This window comes from Lineus longissimus, chromosome 1 (assembly GCF_910592395.1).
Source record: "Lineus longissimus chromosome 1, tnLinLong1.2, whole genome shotgun sequence".
Lineage (NCBI taxonomy): Eukaryota > Metazoa > Nemertea > Pilidiophora > Heteronemertea > Lineidae > Lineus > Lineus longissimus.
This window is the reverse complement of record NC_088308.1, coordinates 14711826-14728327: the sequence shown is the minus strand read 5'-3', so window position 1 is coordinate 14728327 and position 16502 is coordinate 14711826. Positions and strand designations below refer to the sequence as shown.

Sequence of the window (16502 nt, the reverse complement as noted above, 5' to 3'; positions counted from 1 at the left end):
GTGCAAAATAGCGTACTCCAATCAATCTATTGGGGGTTGCATGTAGATAGCAGCAATAAGTCCCTAAATGCAGTTAATTTCGTGTTTAACCTTTAATAAAACTTCAGTAACGTTAGAAATTTAATGTAGCTCAATCATCGTGCCCATTTAACTAATGTATATTACATTTCAACTTTGCCGCTCCATGGGTATATGCTAGTATAATGAATGCCGGCGGTTCAAGACATATGTAGCGAACAGGGTGACCGAGATAAGGGACACCACTAGCCCGACACAATGGAGACATGTTCCTGGAAAGGACAATCCTGCGGATGACATATCCAGAGGACAGACAGTTGAAGCCTTCTTAAAGAATCCGAGATGGTTTCAAGGGCCTAAATTTCTGAGTCAGCCCGAAGAGAATTGGCCAGCAGCAGAAGTGAAGCCCCTGGAGGGAAACGATCCTGAAGTTCGCGAGGAGAAGGCTGTTGGATGGTTGCTAACATCTTCTGCCTCTTTGGATAACATGATTGCAAGATGCTCCAGTTGGATAGGCCTACAGAGAAGAGTTGCTCTTCTGCTTAAGTTTGCTGATATGATCAGGAAAGAGGACAGGCCAAAGCTTGACATGGATAGAGCAGCTAAGTCCATTGTCATGTATACTCAAAGAGGCTTCTATGCAGAAGAAATTGCTGACCTCAAGAGTAATGGAAAAGTCAAGCAATCAAGCCAGCTGCGTTTGCTGAATCCAGTTTTCGTGGACGGAGTTCTACGTGTTGGTGGGCGACTGTCAAGCGCCCCTACCTCATTCGATGCTAGATATCCGATGATCATTCCCGGAGGCACTCATCTATCGTCGGTGTTGATTCATCATTGTCATCAGACGACGGCACATGCTGGACAGGAGCATGTACTTGCAGGGTTGAGGGAGAAGTTTTGGATACATCGACCTAGAATTTCTGTCAAGAAGATAATACGTTTATGCATTGGCTGTAGACGACGCTTGGCGAGCAGACTGACCCAGAAGATGGCGGACCTCCCGGCAATGAGATTGGTTGCTTACGAACCGCCTTTCTCCCGTACTGGGCTAGATTACTTTGGCCCCCTGATTGTCAAGCGAGGTCGCTCAGAGCTGAAACGATGGGGAGGGATTTTTACTTGTCTTAATGTAAGAGCAGTCCACCTTGAAGTTGTCGAGTCACTCGATGCCAGTTCTTTCATCAACGCCTTGAGAAGATTTCTCGGAAGACGTGGGGATCCCAAGGACATCTGGTCCGACAACTGGACCAATTTCACGGGTGGTGAAAGGGAACTGAGGGAAGCCCTGCAGCATTGGAATGCACAGAACGTTGATGATGAGCTTACTCAGAGAGGAATAAACTGGCATTTCCAACCGCCAGCAGTATCCCACATGTCTGGAGTCTGGGAGCGGCTTGTCAAGTCGGTTAAGCTCGCCTTGAAGGCTCTACTCGGACAGGCATTGGTGAGCGATGAAGTCCGCACAACAACCTTTGTTGAGGTTGAACGAGTCCTTAATAGGCGACCTCTGTGTAAAGCGAGCGACGACCCGAAAGATGATGAAGTTCTGACACCAAGTCATTTCTTGCTGCAGAAGCCGTGCACAACGCTACCGCCAGGCCTCTTTGTTAAGGAAGACGCATATCATCGGAAGCGCTGGAAGCACTGTCAACTGCTTGCCCAGCACTTGTGGAAGCGCTGGTTAAAGGAGTACTTGCCCGCATTACAGGAGCGATCGAAATGGCACCAGGAAATGAGGAACGTGTCGGAAGGAGATCTCGTTATGATCGCTGATGATGACACCCCCAGGGGTCAGTGGCCATTGGCCAGGGTGTCTCGAACATAAACCGGAGACGACGGTCAAGTTAGAGTTGCGGAGGTGAAGACTAAGACATCCACATTAGTGCGACCCATTCATAAGCTGTGCATGCTGGAAGCGAGCAACGAGGACTTAACTTAGAGACTATTATGTAACGCGATGCTGAGGACACTCTTATATCGTAGTGGCACCTTGGTTTTTAGTATTATGCGCGTGGTTATAGGACACTTCGTTGCAGTTGTTTTGCGCTAAGAACATTCCGCGTCTTTGTTATGATGTTTGGTACATTCGTTGGACTTGTGTGCGCGTGTATTCACGGTATTTAGATTGCTTTGCGCTCTTTTGTCTAGTGAGACATATTTCTGACTTTGCGTTCGTTTGATTGTGATATGGACTTGTGATTCGATATTGCACCTTGTGTGCCCTGGACCTTTGGATTACTAGTAGGATCATTCATATCGTGTTTGGACTGATAATGTTGTTTAAGTGGCACGTTTGGCGCTCTGGTTTGTAATGGCTCGACTTGTTTACGTCGCCCCATTGGGGGGAGTATGTCCGCGCCAACCAGTGAAGACTGCCGCGGTGCGCGGTTTGGGCGGAATATGTCTTGTGTGTTGTAATGACACCAGTACGATCGGGTCAATTTGTGTCACGGGATTTTGGAACGGGACAGTTTTGGACGAAATTGCGATGAAAATCAAGACAAAATGTTAGGAGCATTGGTTGTAAGGCAAATAAATTAGTTTTGAGATCTATTGTCAGAGTTTAGTCCCTGTGGATACGTTGATGCATACAGTCGTATGCACGGAGCGTACATAAACTGTATGGACATATGTGACCCGTGCTAGCAAAATGAGTCACAATGAGGAAATTTCAAAAATTGAGTTAATGTTATTTTCATATTCTCCTTAAAAATACCTTTCAAATGATACATAGTTGGTTGAATTCTGACAAAAACTGACCGAGCTATGCTATTTTGAAGTCGCCGAGACTGAGAAAGTCAGTTTTGAGAAAAATGAAGTTAAAAGTAGCCTTCAGTTCCAAACAGTACTCCATAGCAACCATGCCTTAAAACTCCATGTTTGATCGCCAAATTTGACACACATCAACTCAAGACACATATCTACTGGAAAAATATACCATTGACTATATTAACATCTCTTATGTACATGAAATACAGCATTAAATTATCGGTAATTTTTTGCTTGCCGGTCAGTTTGGACACCTCTGATGGGGTAGGGGTACCCCTTGAACAACATCATACACCAGTCTTTTTCACAGTTCTTTCATCCTGTGTTATGAAGATGATGACTAGGGGAAATTTCATTAAAAGAAGATCTAAAAAAATTCAGAAAAAGTAGGTGGCGCCACCTATAGGTGCCAGACTGACTTGCGGACCAGATACACACCAACAGCAGTTATCCATAGAATTAAACATTCAAAATAGCATCATTCATCCCATTAAATTTACAGACAGGGCTCTTAATTGCATCATCCTTATAACCTTTACCAGAAGCAGTTGGGGTCCCCCAAAAAAGTACCCCCCCCGAAAAAAAAATTTCCAAATTTTTTTCCAGAACTTGGGTGACATTACTGTATACTAGTACTGCAAGTTACAAACAATGTTAACAGATCATTTCACCATCAGGGTGTCTTTGAGCATTGTAAACAGAAGAGCCAACGTCCACGACGGCCACGTTTAGCTGGTGGGGCAGTGTCATTGCCATTGACAGTATCGCCACGTTAACGTCCACGTCCACGCCCACGTCCTCGACCACGTGTGGCTGCAGGTACAGCTGGCTCATGATCGGAATCGATTCCATCATCGTTATCCTGTGCGTTGGTCCTCGGTTTGGCGACAGTTGGCTTTGGGCAAGTAATGTCCTGTGTTTCATCACTGCAGAATTCCCGGATCTTCTCGAAAAGATACCATTGTCGGGCAGGTGGCAACCCAGGCGGCTTTGACACTGTTGGCATTTCGGCAGACGGAAGTGTTGCAACATTCTTCAGGAGGCAGAACTCCACCTCATCTGAGTCATGAAACTCCTTGCAGAAGACAACTCCTGGTCGTGTATGGCAAAATCTGAAAATATAAAAGGAGAAACCCTTTGAATGTCAGGAAAATTATTGTAGGCCTACATTATTCATGGAAAGGACAAGGAACAGAATGTGAGAGTTCCAGTTTAACACTACAAAGAATGTTTTGGCATTATGGCACCAGAACGAAATTACAGTGCCTACCACAAAACTGTCCTGTTCATGTTGTATTCCACAGTTTTGACTACCAAAAATCCAGTTGATTAGAAGTCAAAACAATAAAAAGGCATACCTGAAGTGATGATATTTCTTGATACCATTGACAGCCTTGCAAGTTTCTTGGAGCTTTTGGTTCCAGTTGTATTGCTGGACAATGTTGTCTTCTCCAGCCATCGTTGGTTGGGCCAAGTTCACATCTGTGACTGTGCTAGCCTTCACCACATCCACCAACACAGCCACTGAACAGACCCGACTCTTTCGAAACTTCTGTTTGATCAGTCCGAAGCACCAGTCTGGGGAGAACTTGGTAAGGCCTGTGATAAGGAAGTTTAAAGTGATCGTTTTGTGCAGTCCATGCATCACCCTCCATGCCAGGTACCACAGGACAAACTTGTTTTTATTTTGCCCTGTACAATTGTCACAGTGCATGTCGGCATGCTCCTCCCCTATGCCGAAACATTCGAAGAAGTAATGTAAGTAACTAATCACTGCCGATGAGCCTTTCGTTCCACTGAAAGCTTCATCAATGAGGTAGTTCACCTGCTGTGGAACACCCTCACAGCAGATGCCAAATAAACCACATTTTCTCGGGGTCAAGAAATACACAGGCCCTGGCTGTAAAGGGTCACTTGGTAGATGCACCTGCTGCGCGAAGACGAAGGAATACTGCATGTGAATATCTCTTGAACAAGGCGGATTTGGTCCCAGGCGAATTTGGTCCTCGGGCATGTTGCCATGTATGGTATCGCAACCATCTCACGATACACGGAGCGTTCGAGGTCAACGATCCGAAGATGCTCCTCTTGTTTCCTGAGCTTTGCTGTTTTACGGCATCGGGGAGATTGGCACTGCGGTACACCTGATAGTTGTTCTTTTGGCATACCCAGCACAGGTCAGTCATTGGCTTTGCCTGGACGATGAATGGAAGTAGGGAATTCCAGAGTCTGCGGAAAGTGGTGATTTTCACGGCACGATAACCTGAAAAAAATAAAAAGGTAATTTTAGTTCGAGATGTTGGTACATCATAATAACAAAGTAACTCTGAAGGATTTTAAGATATTGAAGTGCAGCCATTGCATCATCAACATTTTCCACTCTGCTGTTTATTCATTATTAGTATAATTTGACATCAATGCCACAATCTCCATCGCTGATTCTGCTTATTCGATTTCAACATACCTGCATCATTCATTGCAGATCTGTAGAGTCGGAACACAGATGCCTTGGTGGTGCTAGAAGGCAGAAGCTTCATCTTGAAGTCCTTGTACCCAGGAATTCGACCCGGCAGGATTATGGCATGGTCCTCGGCGTAGTTGGAGATGAACTTCACAGTCCTCTGTATATCATCGTGGGTCAGGAAACAGGCCATCTTTCTCTTCCCTCCACTCTTTTTCACCTTAGGAGTGAGGCCGTTCACCTTGTACCACTTAATGCAGTCAGTCAGACGATTCTGGGATATGCTGAAAATAAAAGTGTAAAATTAAATAATAAAAATAAATGTCACAAGTTTATATAGCGCTCCTCAGTTTGACTGTTAAAGCGCTAGCTCCCATAATGTTCACAAAAGAGAAATGTTTTTAGTGCCTTCTTGAAATTTAAAACTGAAGCAGACGGGCTGCTGCGTTCTGCACTCTCTGTAACGGTGCGAAACAATGTTGTATATTTTATTTACCTTGATGATATAAAATTCATTTAGGCCCTATGCGGTAGAAAGCCCAGTAAGAAGAGTAGAATGATAACTTACCAGTGCACAAATTTAAAGGCATCTCGACAGATTCTAGTCCCTTCGACGGAGTACGATCCACTGGAAAGGCTGCGATCTTTCCTTGCTTTTTGCTTGAGGCCCTTAGATTTTTCTGAACGATTGAGATTGGCACTGACTTTACCAATGATCACGAGGTTCTTTTCATAATCAGTCATCTCTTGCATATTCAAACGCAAGCTATGCACAAGATTAGTGTCCAGTCTTCTCATACAGTGTCCTTTCTGGATGCAGCACAGTCACAATTGAAATTCTCGATCTTCCGCATTTCGATTGCTTCATTCGGGTTGAACATCATGTCAGCAGCGCGATCCATGGCAGCATCAGCATCATCATGCACGTAAGGTCCCTGTTCCTCAGTATCTGATTCATCAGAGTCATAACCAGCAGCAAGAGGGGCAGGCCCAGCACCATTTTCAACTCTGTGCGCCGCATGTACATCACCATGTACATCATCAAGTACATTCTCAGCATGTAAATAAACCTCCCCAACAACATTGTCATTCTCATCGAAACTTTCACCTAAACCACCTGGGTCATCATTATCAAGAATGTCAAGAAGTGTAGAAGCCTCCTCAGTGTCACTTTCATCATTTTCAGAGTCACCATCGCTACTTACAGCATCCTGGCCACCAAAGAAATCGCCTATGAGTTCTGCAAATTGTTCCTGACCAACTGCTCCAGCAAGATTCGCCGATTCCAGCTCATTCAGCGCATTAGCAACACACTGAGCACTCCCACTGTGCCCTTTATCCATTCTACAAAATTTATCAGTCACTTACATCCACTAAATACCGAGTTAAATGCTCAAAAATGCGACGTTTCTTCCTAAAATAACACTTGTTTACTCCTCAAATTATCAAAACTGGGTGCTGCCATCTTCCCACAATGCACTGCTCAAGCTGTCTCGACCAATCAGAGATCGCCTTTCATAGGTTGGATAGCAACAAGCTGGTTTTGTTTACGCCTGCAGTGGTTCACAAGCTTTGCTCTGATTGGTTCAGGATGACGTAAAATGGAATTCCAATGCCATATTTGGAAACTAGGGTGATTCCCGATTCTAGTGATACCAAATATGGCGCAATGCGATTTCTGGCTTGTCAGGGAGAAATCAGTAGAAAATGTCAATTTCTGAAGAAAACCTTAGCTAAAACAAAGGCTTCTGCAAACATACCCTTCAAAAAACTTCATAATTAAGGTGATTACAATGTTTTTTTTCGCTATTTTGATCTTTGAGATCGTTGATGGTGTGTTTATGAACTCATTTTTGCAGAAACCTCAACTTCGTCAAAATCCACATGTTACAATGTATTGTGCTATATCTCATAATTAGCATATGCGCATTCCGACTCATTTTGCTAGCACGGGTCACATATGTGGGTGCTCCAGACTTTGGGATAAATGTGACAATGTTGACAATACACTTGACAATATCGGGGAAGACAACACATGTAAGGAAGCAGTTGATGATGATGAAAACATTGCTGGCATCTGAATTAGCAAACATTATAATCGTGATTAATATTTTGGTGATATCAAGCAAAGACCAACCTCATGTCTCTCCTTCTTGACATACTTGATCCGAAATACTCAAGCACCTAAATTCTCGTTCTGTTTATTGGTGACCATAATTATTTAACTTGTCGGAAAAATACATATTTCTTGTATATAAAATGTGCATTTAATGCTGTGCGCATCTAAACCTGGCAGTCTTGCCTGTTGCGCCAATATTGTTAACTTATAACTAAAAATACAGTTAGTAAAATGAATGAGGAAGAGGCTGTTAATCCATGCACACAATGAATCCGTGCAGCGTTTTTTAAAACAGATAGGCGATTGTTGGCTTCATGCAGGGGCAAGTGAGGTTGACATTTCCAACCTCGATACACACGGATCGAATGTTATTTTTGTAAATCTTCACCAAGCTGTAATACAGGGTGTCCATAAAAAAGTATACCCAACTTTAAATTCAGTTTTTCAGTAATTTTCATACAGGTACATGTAGGGGTTGGGGCCATCAACATGTCCATCATTTCTCTTAATGCACAGCTCACATCAACGCCTCATGTCTCTTACTGCTGGTCTTATCACCTCATGGTCTTGGCGGAGGAGATCCACTTCATCCATAATTCGATTTCTCAACTCCTGGATGTTAGTGTCGTAGTTCGCTAACGGGTCCTTGTTCTCCCTCGGAACGATAGAAGATCCGAGGTGAACATCAGTAGTAATATATATTCTTGACGTCACTCTTCCAATATCAAGGTCACTTTAATAGACGAATCATGAACTGAGTCGGTACACTAGGCCTCAAAGCAAGATTCCGATCCGTTCGCCTAGCTATCGCTCTCACTTCTTATCAGAGCTGGGCTCTACAACAGTTCCCCCCTTCGAGGAAGAATCGTCCCGATTCTCCAAAATAACATCCGTGAGTCCAGCGAGAGCGTCGACCCGTTACAATAATAATTAAAACCTAGCATGCGTGGCCTGCACTTGAATAGACACAATAACCAGATATCTAAAATTTCAAAAGTCAGGTAAATCATTAAAAGAGTTCGATGGCTGGACGGAACTGTAGACGTCCATACATCCAAAATTGAAATGTCCTAATACGTTTGGTATGACAAGCCTATTTTCTTCTCTTTGATAACGATTCCGGTCTTTACACGAATCCTTCCCTGTGACACTGAAACAGTCACGTATTCCAAAATGACAGCATCCTTTGATTGAATGGTTACCATCTGAAAGTCAGATGCAATACTGGTGTCATTGAAGGTATATCTCCTATTTGTACATTGCAGTCTGTTATTTCAAATTCCTTAGAGTCTTGAAAAGGATTAAAATGAACTGATATTTCACACATATATTTCCTGGTCTTCAAAACAGTTTCGCTATACTGCCGTACACAGTTAGAAATGGTGGAGGCCTTGTCCATCGAGAGCGTCACGGCCGATAGTTCAGTCATCATGCAACGGGTTGAATACAGTAGATTTGGTGTGATATAAACTTCAAGACTTGAGACTGATGAGGTACATGTAGTCGTCTCACTGTTTCTGATGCTTGATGTGTCTGAGCCAGTTTTAGCGGTTGCATCATTCAGATTTCCGGAGTAAATGTCCTGGTTTTCTGAATTGTTACAAGCTGCGGCATTTTCGGCACATACAGAAAAGTCTATCAAGTCTCCTGCAGATATTGTAGGCTGTGCAACTGCGTTCTCACCAGTGTTTCGTTGGGGAACAGCGATATTTTTGTCGAGAAATGGCATGCTCTGAGTTGGTAAAGAATTGTGATTGTCGGACTCGGTCTGTGGATCATCGGTGTATCCTGTTTTATGACGGTCTTGTTCATCTGCATGCAAACTTCCACTGGCATTCGACTTGAATTGCTTAACGGGTGATTTCGGAAATGCACCATTTCATTCTTGCATAGAGTTATCAGTCTGCATGCCAGTGTTCAATAATTGCTGGTCCCGTGTGAAGGATTTACAGTCTTTGTTTGATGATTCCACTTCCGTGTTGCTGGATTTAAATGGGACAGCATCTATATTGAGTACACTATTGTTAGATTTCTTGTAACTTACTATATTCGGTAATTCCTCCGCACTTTTCCCGACGTTGGTCTTTGCCCTTTTTCTCCCAAGGAATTCTAATAGCCACTTCCTATCGCGATCACATTTTCGTGCAGATTTCCTTGTCACTGGGAGTGGCGTGATCAGGTTTCCCTGAACATGCTGAACCCTCTCTTCAAACGGCTGTACCTTAGCCAATCGAAAGTCAATATCCATTTATCTCTGTAACCCTGGATTGCCAATGAAGACTGAGGTATGTGTAGTCCAAGAGAACGTAAAGCGAGCTCCAGCTCATGGTGCAATTGAACAGTCATTTCAAAACTTTTCGATTGACGGTAGTTATTTCGAGACTACGTGTACCCTCCTTTCTTCTTATGAATTGCCAACAAACGCAAAATCCTTACTTATAGCTCCAATAGTATCATAATAAATATTCTTACATCGTCTTCTACTGCACTGAAAATATCCCCGTACTGGCCACCATGTCGTAGTTCGCTAACGGGTCCTTGTTCTCCCTCGGAACGATAGAAGATCCGAGGTGAACATCAGCAGTAATATATACTCTGTTCAGACGAACTATGATCAATTTCAAAGCGCCCGTGCGGGTTCCTGGAAAACTCGGTTAAATAAGTACGCGGCCGAATAAGTACTCAACATGTGACAAGTTGCGTAAGACTACTAGTTGTTGATGTCTGAGCGAAAACGAGGCTAGCGGATCGGAGGCGGCATCAGGTTTGGAGGAGCAGGACGTGTTTTCTCATCTCTCCTGAATAGTACAGTTTTCGTCAAGAAGCCGGTGAATCTTTCAACACTACAAGCAGCGAGTTTAGTTAGCACGACTAGATGAGAGCGGAGTGATCCAGTTTCCGAACTTCCGACCAAGTTTTTAGAAGAAGTGGTGCCCCTCCCAACGGACCCAAGCCAAGTTCTGTCTCTCTCCAAACCCAAGAAAACGATGAGCGTCTGAATGAAGGAGAGTGTAGTCCGGATCATAGACATGCCCCAGTAACGTGAATCTTCATTCTTCTATATCTGCCACTCCTAGTTGCCAATGGTTCTGGGATGTTTGGTGGAATAAATACGCTTCATTATAAACAGATCAATAAGCCTGCCGGCAGCGCGGTTCTGTAAATTCGTTTGTCTAAAAACCACAGCCAACCGCGTATTATTTCGTTGGGTGTGGCCACAAAGATATATATATATTCAGGAGTAAGTCTCCTTAGTAAAAGAACACTAGAATAAGCCAAAAATAGTTTCTTCATTCAGTTAAATATGCTCATAGTTAAGAGCTTTTTAATTGTATAGTACGTCCTGTTAGTCGTCAAGTGCTCAAATAGTTAAGAGCCTTCATAAATATATGAACATTAGTATAGTCCATTGGACTTTAAATTTAAACTAATATAATAGCCCTTGTCTGCAACAAAGGTTGTAAACGAGAGACCTTCGAATCGACGGTGAGGAAAAATAACCGTCGAAATATTGATACCAAGCTGTTCGTGAAGGTGACACAACCAGCCCAGCTGTTCATGAATTCAACCTGCCCAGCAGTTCGCGAAGGGGTCCAGACTTCAGCAGCAGCCAGATCAAGAAACAAAAAGTCGAGTTGCACCAGGTAACAGTTTTTACCATTTATAATTGCTTGGTGCCAACATACTCTTGACATCAATCTTCCAATATCAAGGTCACTTTAATAGACAAAACGGGAATCGAGTTGGTACACTAGGCCTCAAAGACGGGATTCCGATCCGTTCGCCTAGCTATCTCTCTCCATACTCCCTTTTTTTTACATGGTAATGCATGTATTGCAAATCGCCCAGGCCAACCTGATAAACAATATCATTCGATATTCAAAGTCTACATTATCAAACCTTACACACGTCAAAATGCAGGTCTCGTTGATATAATGATTAAGGCCTATGATCACTTCTTATCAGAGCTGGGCTCTACAACATTAGCTGGGGGAGTGACCTTGTTTTTCAAGAAACCCCACAAGAATAAATCACAGGGTGTAAGATCATGCGATCTTGGAGGCCATTTAACAAAAAGCTCTCTCAAACAATTGCTAACAGCAATGAGTCAGTGAGGCGGAGCTCCATACCGAGCCCACCACACCCATTATGCTTTTGGTCGAAAACACTTACATAAGGGGGTTACACTTCCTTCAGTCCAGTCCATTATGAATGGCCTGTCCCCTAACATGATGTAACAGCAAAAGAAAACTAAAAGCAAATTACACATCCATTACCACACAAGAAAATCACTTGGCACAGTGCTGATTTTACCACCTTTAATAAAGGTCATGATTACTTGGTCATTCATGGCAGTTACATAATGATCCAGGTACCATTGGATAGAAGACAGGCTAGGTTTTCTACTGCTACCTTTGTATTTCAGGGATATTGCTAAGGAGTCTAGTAATCTGCATTTAAGTTGGGTATACTTTTTTTATAGACACCCTGTATACTGGCCTCCACAATCTATCTAAACATACCATATGGGCCCGGTTGTTCTAAACAACAAGACGCCAAGGGCCTGGCGCTCAGCAGAATGTAAAGATGCTCACTTTTGTTTCCTGGGTCAGTTTATATATAAATATTCTGTCACAAAACTGAGCTAAAAATGGTTTCCAAGATGGCTGTCACAACCCAGTAGATGCATGGTCACAACCAGTAACTGCAGTCAGGACAATTACACCAAATTACATCAATGCCTTTGAAGTGTACGTGGGTTGATACATGGTCACAACCTAGGGACAACAAGTGACAGTCTGAGCCTTTACACCAATTCCTTTAAAGTGTACGTGGATTGTGACAAATTAGTCATATTGGTCGATGGATTTGAATGAAAATCAGGGATGTTGTAGAGAGTAAATAGATATACAATCACATGAAATTTGTTTGCAATCCAACTTTGTTTAATTTTCAAGATGGCCGCCTGGCGTCCATATTTGAAGTCCGAACAGGACAAATTTTTGGGGTAGCATAGAGGGTCCCTAGATTTATGTTCTCACAAGTTTATAACCTTCTAGCTTAAAAAAGAAACGAAACATGCCACCTATCGATGATTTAGTGAACTTTGACCTCTGTGACCTTGAAAAGTAGGTCAAATCAAAAACCCCGGTGATATGTCAATTAACCTTATTACATACACCCACTGTAAAAATTTCGTCACTTTAGGTACAACCAACAGCTTCAAAAAGGCAACAAGAGGCCCAAGGGCCTGGCGCTCAGCTGGATGACCTAATAACATAGGACTAAGGGTGTAAAGTAGTAAATATCGGCTTTATACTACTGTTTGAAGGTCAAGAGAACACGTTATACCACTAAAATTGCCAATGCAGAGCTGCCAGCTGGATGAAATATGATTGAATTAATCAGCCATGGTATGTAAATATTACAGGAGGCAACGGAAGATATCCCTAGTTCAGTATGTTGTATCGGTAGCTTTACAGAAAAGAAGTGTCAGAGAGGATGAGACTTCTCCATGGACAACTGTGGTATGTCCAGGCTGGGTTGTACAGCACAAGGATACAAAATGCTGTCTGTAATTGAGAGGTATCCTGATTTAACAGAGGTCAAAATAAATAGAAATTACCAGTTTGGGACTAACACCACTGTCTTTTTTTTTTAATAAGGTAGGGATTACAAGAGTCAACAATATTAATTTTATTGAGAGAAATTGACCTGTCCTGCAGGTGATTGGAATTTACAATACAAAGGGTCGTTTTTCATGACATTGTGCTCTACTGCGTATCCCTAGTGAGTCGATCTGGAACTAATCTATCCTTGGCGCAGACAGGTTCAAATTGGCTATATCTTGAATAGATTGAATTGCGATGAAAATCTAATGCAATAAAGGAGCATTATCGAAGAGACAAATTAATCAAACCAATTGTCCACAGAAAAGCTTTACAGAAAAGAAGTGTCAGAGAGGATGAGACTTCTCCATGGACAACTGTGGTATGTCCAGGCTGGGTTGTACAGCACAAGGATACAAAATGCTGTCTGTAATTGAGAGGTATCCTGATTTAACAGAGGTCAAAATAAATAGAAATTACCAGTTTGGGACTAACACCACTGTCTTTTTTTTTAATAAGGTAGGTATTACAGGAGTCAACAAAATTAATTTTATTGAGAGAAATTGACCTGTCCTGCAGGTGATTGGAATTTACAATACAAAGGGTCGTTTTTCATGACATTGTGCTCTAATGTGTATCCCTAGTGAGTCGATCTGGAACCAATCTATCATTGGCGCAGACAGGTTCAAATTGGCTATATCTTGAATAGATTGAATTGCGATGAAAATCTAATGCAATAAAGGAGCATTATCGAAGAGACAAATTAATCAAACCAATTGTCCACAGACTCGGACCCTGAAATGGCATGATGTATGCGTGCATATAAAAGTATATCAATTGGTCCCATAGAGATGACGAGGCAATGTCAATATGCCTTGTTCCTTAGTCAGCAATATGCCCCTTTTTATACGGAGAAGAAGGAGAACCCAGATAGGCCTTCACATGTCGGCTTCCAAATGGCTCGAACCAACTGTACTATCACTACCATTAATTTAAAATGTGTGCTCCTCCTACATGTAGCAATGTCTCGGCCAAAAAGGCACTTAGTCGACAGGCAAGCTAGAAGTTCAGCACCGTGAGCAGCTCCTTGGTAACGCCATGTCAGGTTCCGCGCGCCTCTTCAGATACATCAAGCATTGAAAGCTGTGGTGAGCTGAGCACATAAAAAGACCATGGTCACCTTAATTTGAAAATCCCTTCATAATCAAGGGCTACTTCTGACTAAAACAGCACAATAGACCACCAATTTGACCCCAGCTCCTAACTGCGGGAAAACCCAAGTCCAGCCACCAAAAGTACCAAAAATACATTTTTGTTTACATTTGAACTGCAAACATGCGTTTGTTTACAATTTCATTTCCCGCGAAATCTCGAAAATCAGGTGACCTGCAATCGTGGATTGAAAATAACATTAACCTGGGTTCAGCAGGTCAGCAGGTATACCGGCTGTTCCAATCATCCCCCTACAGCCAGCTGTTCAAAAGGTAATGTTATTCACCCCACAGGGAGTGCAGGTAATTGATTAAGCCCCTGCATAACTTAACAGCAATGGCTTGGCTTCTGTGAGTTGTAAGGAGAATTGACATTTTTTTTATGGGAGTGTGGTGAGCGCACGCCGCAGGATTGTGTATAGTGGCTCTTTAAGGGTGGTACTTGGGCGTAGTAGCGGTCGCGAGTTGGGTGTGTGATATTGTTTTTGTGACCCGTGTCAAGACCGGCGGTGTAATTGCAATTGTCAGAGATAATAGTTACATAAAAAGCGTATAAGTCGCATACAAGTGTTGGTAAGTTTTGTGTTCAACCCCGTGTGTGTTCCAGGAGTAACATTATTGTGTTGCTTAAAACGTCTACTTTTTACTCATGTAAGAATCACTAATAATAACTTCAACTTATTTTCTGGTTATGATAACACAACACGCATCTTCATGATCATGATCGCCTTGGACGCACAAACTAACCACATATCAATCCGCCCCGACGATCGACACATCAATTCGATTCGATAACACTCGATAAAGTTTGACAAGTAAACTAGAACTGAGATTTCACTGGAACACTTTGAGGGCGATATCGTAAGAGTTGGTCTTGAGTATGGGGACCTGAAGGTCCGTGTGAGGCACCTGGGCCAGGGAGAGAAGACTAGTTGAACGGTCGATGGGATCTGACACGGACACTACTATTGATCTCATTATATGAATACCATTTAATTACAAAGAAGTGAAAACAGATCATATCATATTCCTTGGCATGAGTTAAAATAGGAGTGCGGGAACAAGGTTTTTTTAGCAGGAGGAAAGCGAGAACATTTTGCGCCGTCGTATTCCGATTTGACTGGTTAGTGGTGAAATCTGCTTTTAATTTTGCAAATTAACATATTCGTTTTTATAGTTCTAACCTTGTCTGAATTAAAGATACTTTCCCAATGCTTGACTGGTCTGGCAAGAGGCATTGCCAGGAAAACGTGACGTCATTTTAGCCATTCTTCTTACCGCACGCCCTCCCTCTCCGTAAAACTTCCTGACATGGTGTGAAGTGGGAGGGTGCACAATGGGAACCACACTGCCGCGATGTTTATAGTTTCTATTTATAGAATTCAGCGGAAGAGATTTAAGGCACGGAAAAAGTAGATTAACTCGGCTAATCTCAATGGATTTTACCCAGGAATGTTTTCAAGGCGAGAGAAACATCTGATTTAAGTACTGCGCTTATTAGATTTCATGTTCATGCCGAATATTGGCCTAAAACGTGGACGAAAAGAGTGCATTATCGAGTGTTGGAGAGGTCACGTGATTGGACGAGAAACCTGAGCGAAAACAGTACTGACTCCAGCTCCCAGAGGGAGGAGCGCGGCTTGAGTTATAACAAAGTTATCGTGCTTTTAGCTGTCAACATCAATGGCTATAATATACTCCTGCAGAATAGTAGAACTAATAGAACTAATTTCCGAAGTTTCCAATAGTTTGAACACAAATCAGAACATCACCCATCAGCTGGACTCGGATCTGCATAAATTACGATAAATAATGAGGTCGTCGCTTCAATTTCGCAAAGAAAGTTGACTCCATTCGAAGGCTGTTTTGACCAAATTCCGTTGAACTCATCGTTATGAGGGCATTTGAACACATTCTCGTTGATCTTTTCTATAAACATGTGAAGTTTCGTACCAAAATACATTTCCGTAAAGGCTTAAAAAAGAAAATTTGTCACCTACAAAATCATCGCCCCAGTAGAAATAATGAAACGGCCAGGGGCCATTGTGCTCACCGTATACATCTTTTAGTAGGCAGGATCATGCTTAGTTTAGAGGTGAATATGGTGAACACAATCAGGCATGAAGACTTTTTTTAGATGTGTATTGATGTCAAGTAATAAGACAGGGCAGTATATATAAGTTTATGATCCAACCAATAATTGTCTATGACATCAACAAGATCAATATCGTGTGATTGCTAAGAGTCCCTGCAATAAAAAATTCATCGAAAAAAAGTCATTAATAAGCGAGATATTGCACGTCCTACTTTTTCAG

General features: G+C 42.4%; 2 protein-coding genes across 2 annotated transcripts; one reads left to right on the top strand and one right to left on the bottom strand.

Annotated features, from left to right (window-relative positions):
* Positions 1 to 505: 505 nt before the first annotated feature.
* LOC135483859 (uncharacterized) lies at positions 506 to 1843 on the top strand. The gene has a single exon (XM_064764949.1). It carries the CDS (start codon positions 506 to 508, stop codon positions 1841 to 1843), a length of 1338 nt encoding a protein of 445 aa, XP_064621019.1.
* Positions 1844 to 2938: 1095 nt separating this feature from the next.
* On the bottom strand, positions 2939 to 6683 carry LOC135489836 (uncharacterized). The gene is made up of 4 exons (XM_064775442.1): positions 5817 to 6683; positions 5252 to 5532; positions 4146 to 5050; positions 2939 to 3899 (listed from the first exon to the last, which is right to left on the bottom strand). The coding sequence occupies exons 1-3, from the start codon at positions 6044 to 6046 to the stop codon at positions 4698 to 4700; spliced, it is 864 nt and encodes a 287-aa protein (XP_064631512.1). The 5' UTR covers positions 6047 to 6683; the 3' UTR covers positions 2939 to 3899; positions 4146 to 4697.
* Between the last annotated feature and the right edge of the window lie 9819 nt (positions 6684 to 16502).

Coding starts and splice junctions, on each gene's coding strand:
- LOC135483859 (XM_064764949.1), top strand. CDS start 506: ATGATTGCAAGATGCTCCAGTTGGATAGGCCTACAGAGAAGAGTTGCT.
- LOC135489836 (XM_064775442.1), bottom strand. CDS start 6,046: ATGAGAAGACTGGACACTAATCTTGTGCATAGCTTGCGTTTGAATATG. Junction 5,533..5,816: donor GCCTTTAAATTTGTGCACTG/GTAAGTTATCAT, acceptor TTTTATTTTCAG/CATATCCCAGAATCGTCTGA. Junction 5,051..5,251: donor ATCTGCAATGAATGATGCAG/GTATGTTGAAAT, acceptor TATTTTTTTCAG/GTTATCGTGCCGTGAAAATC.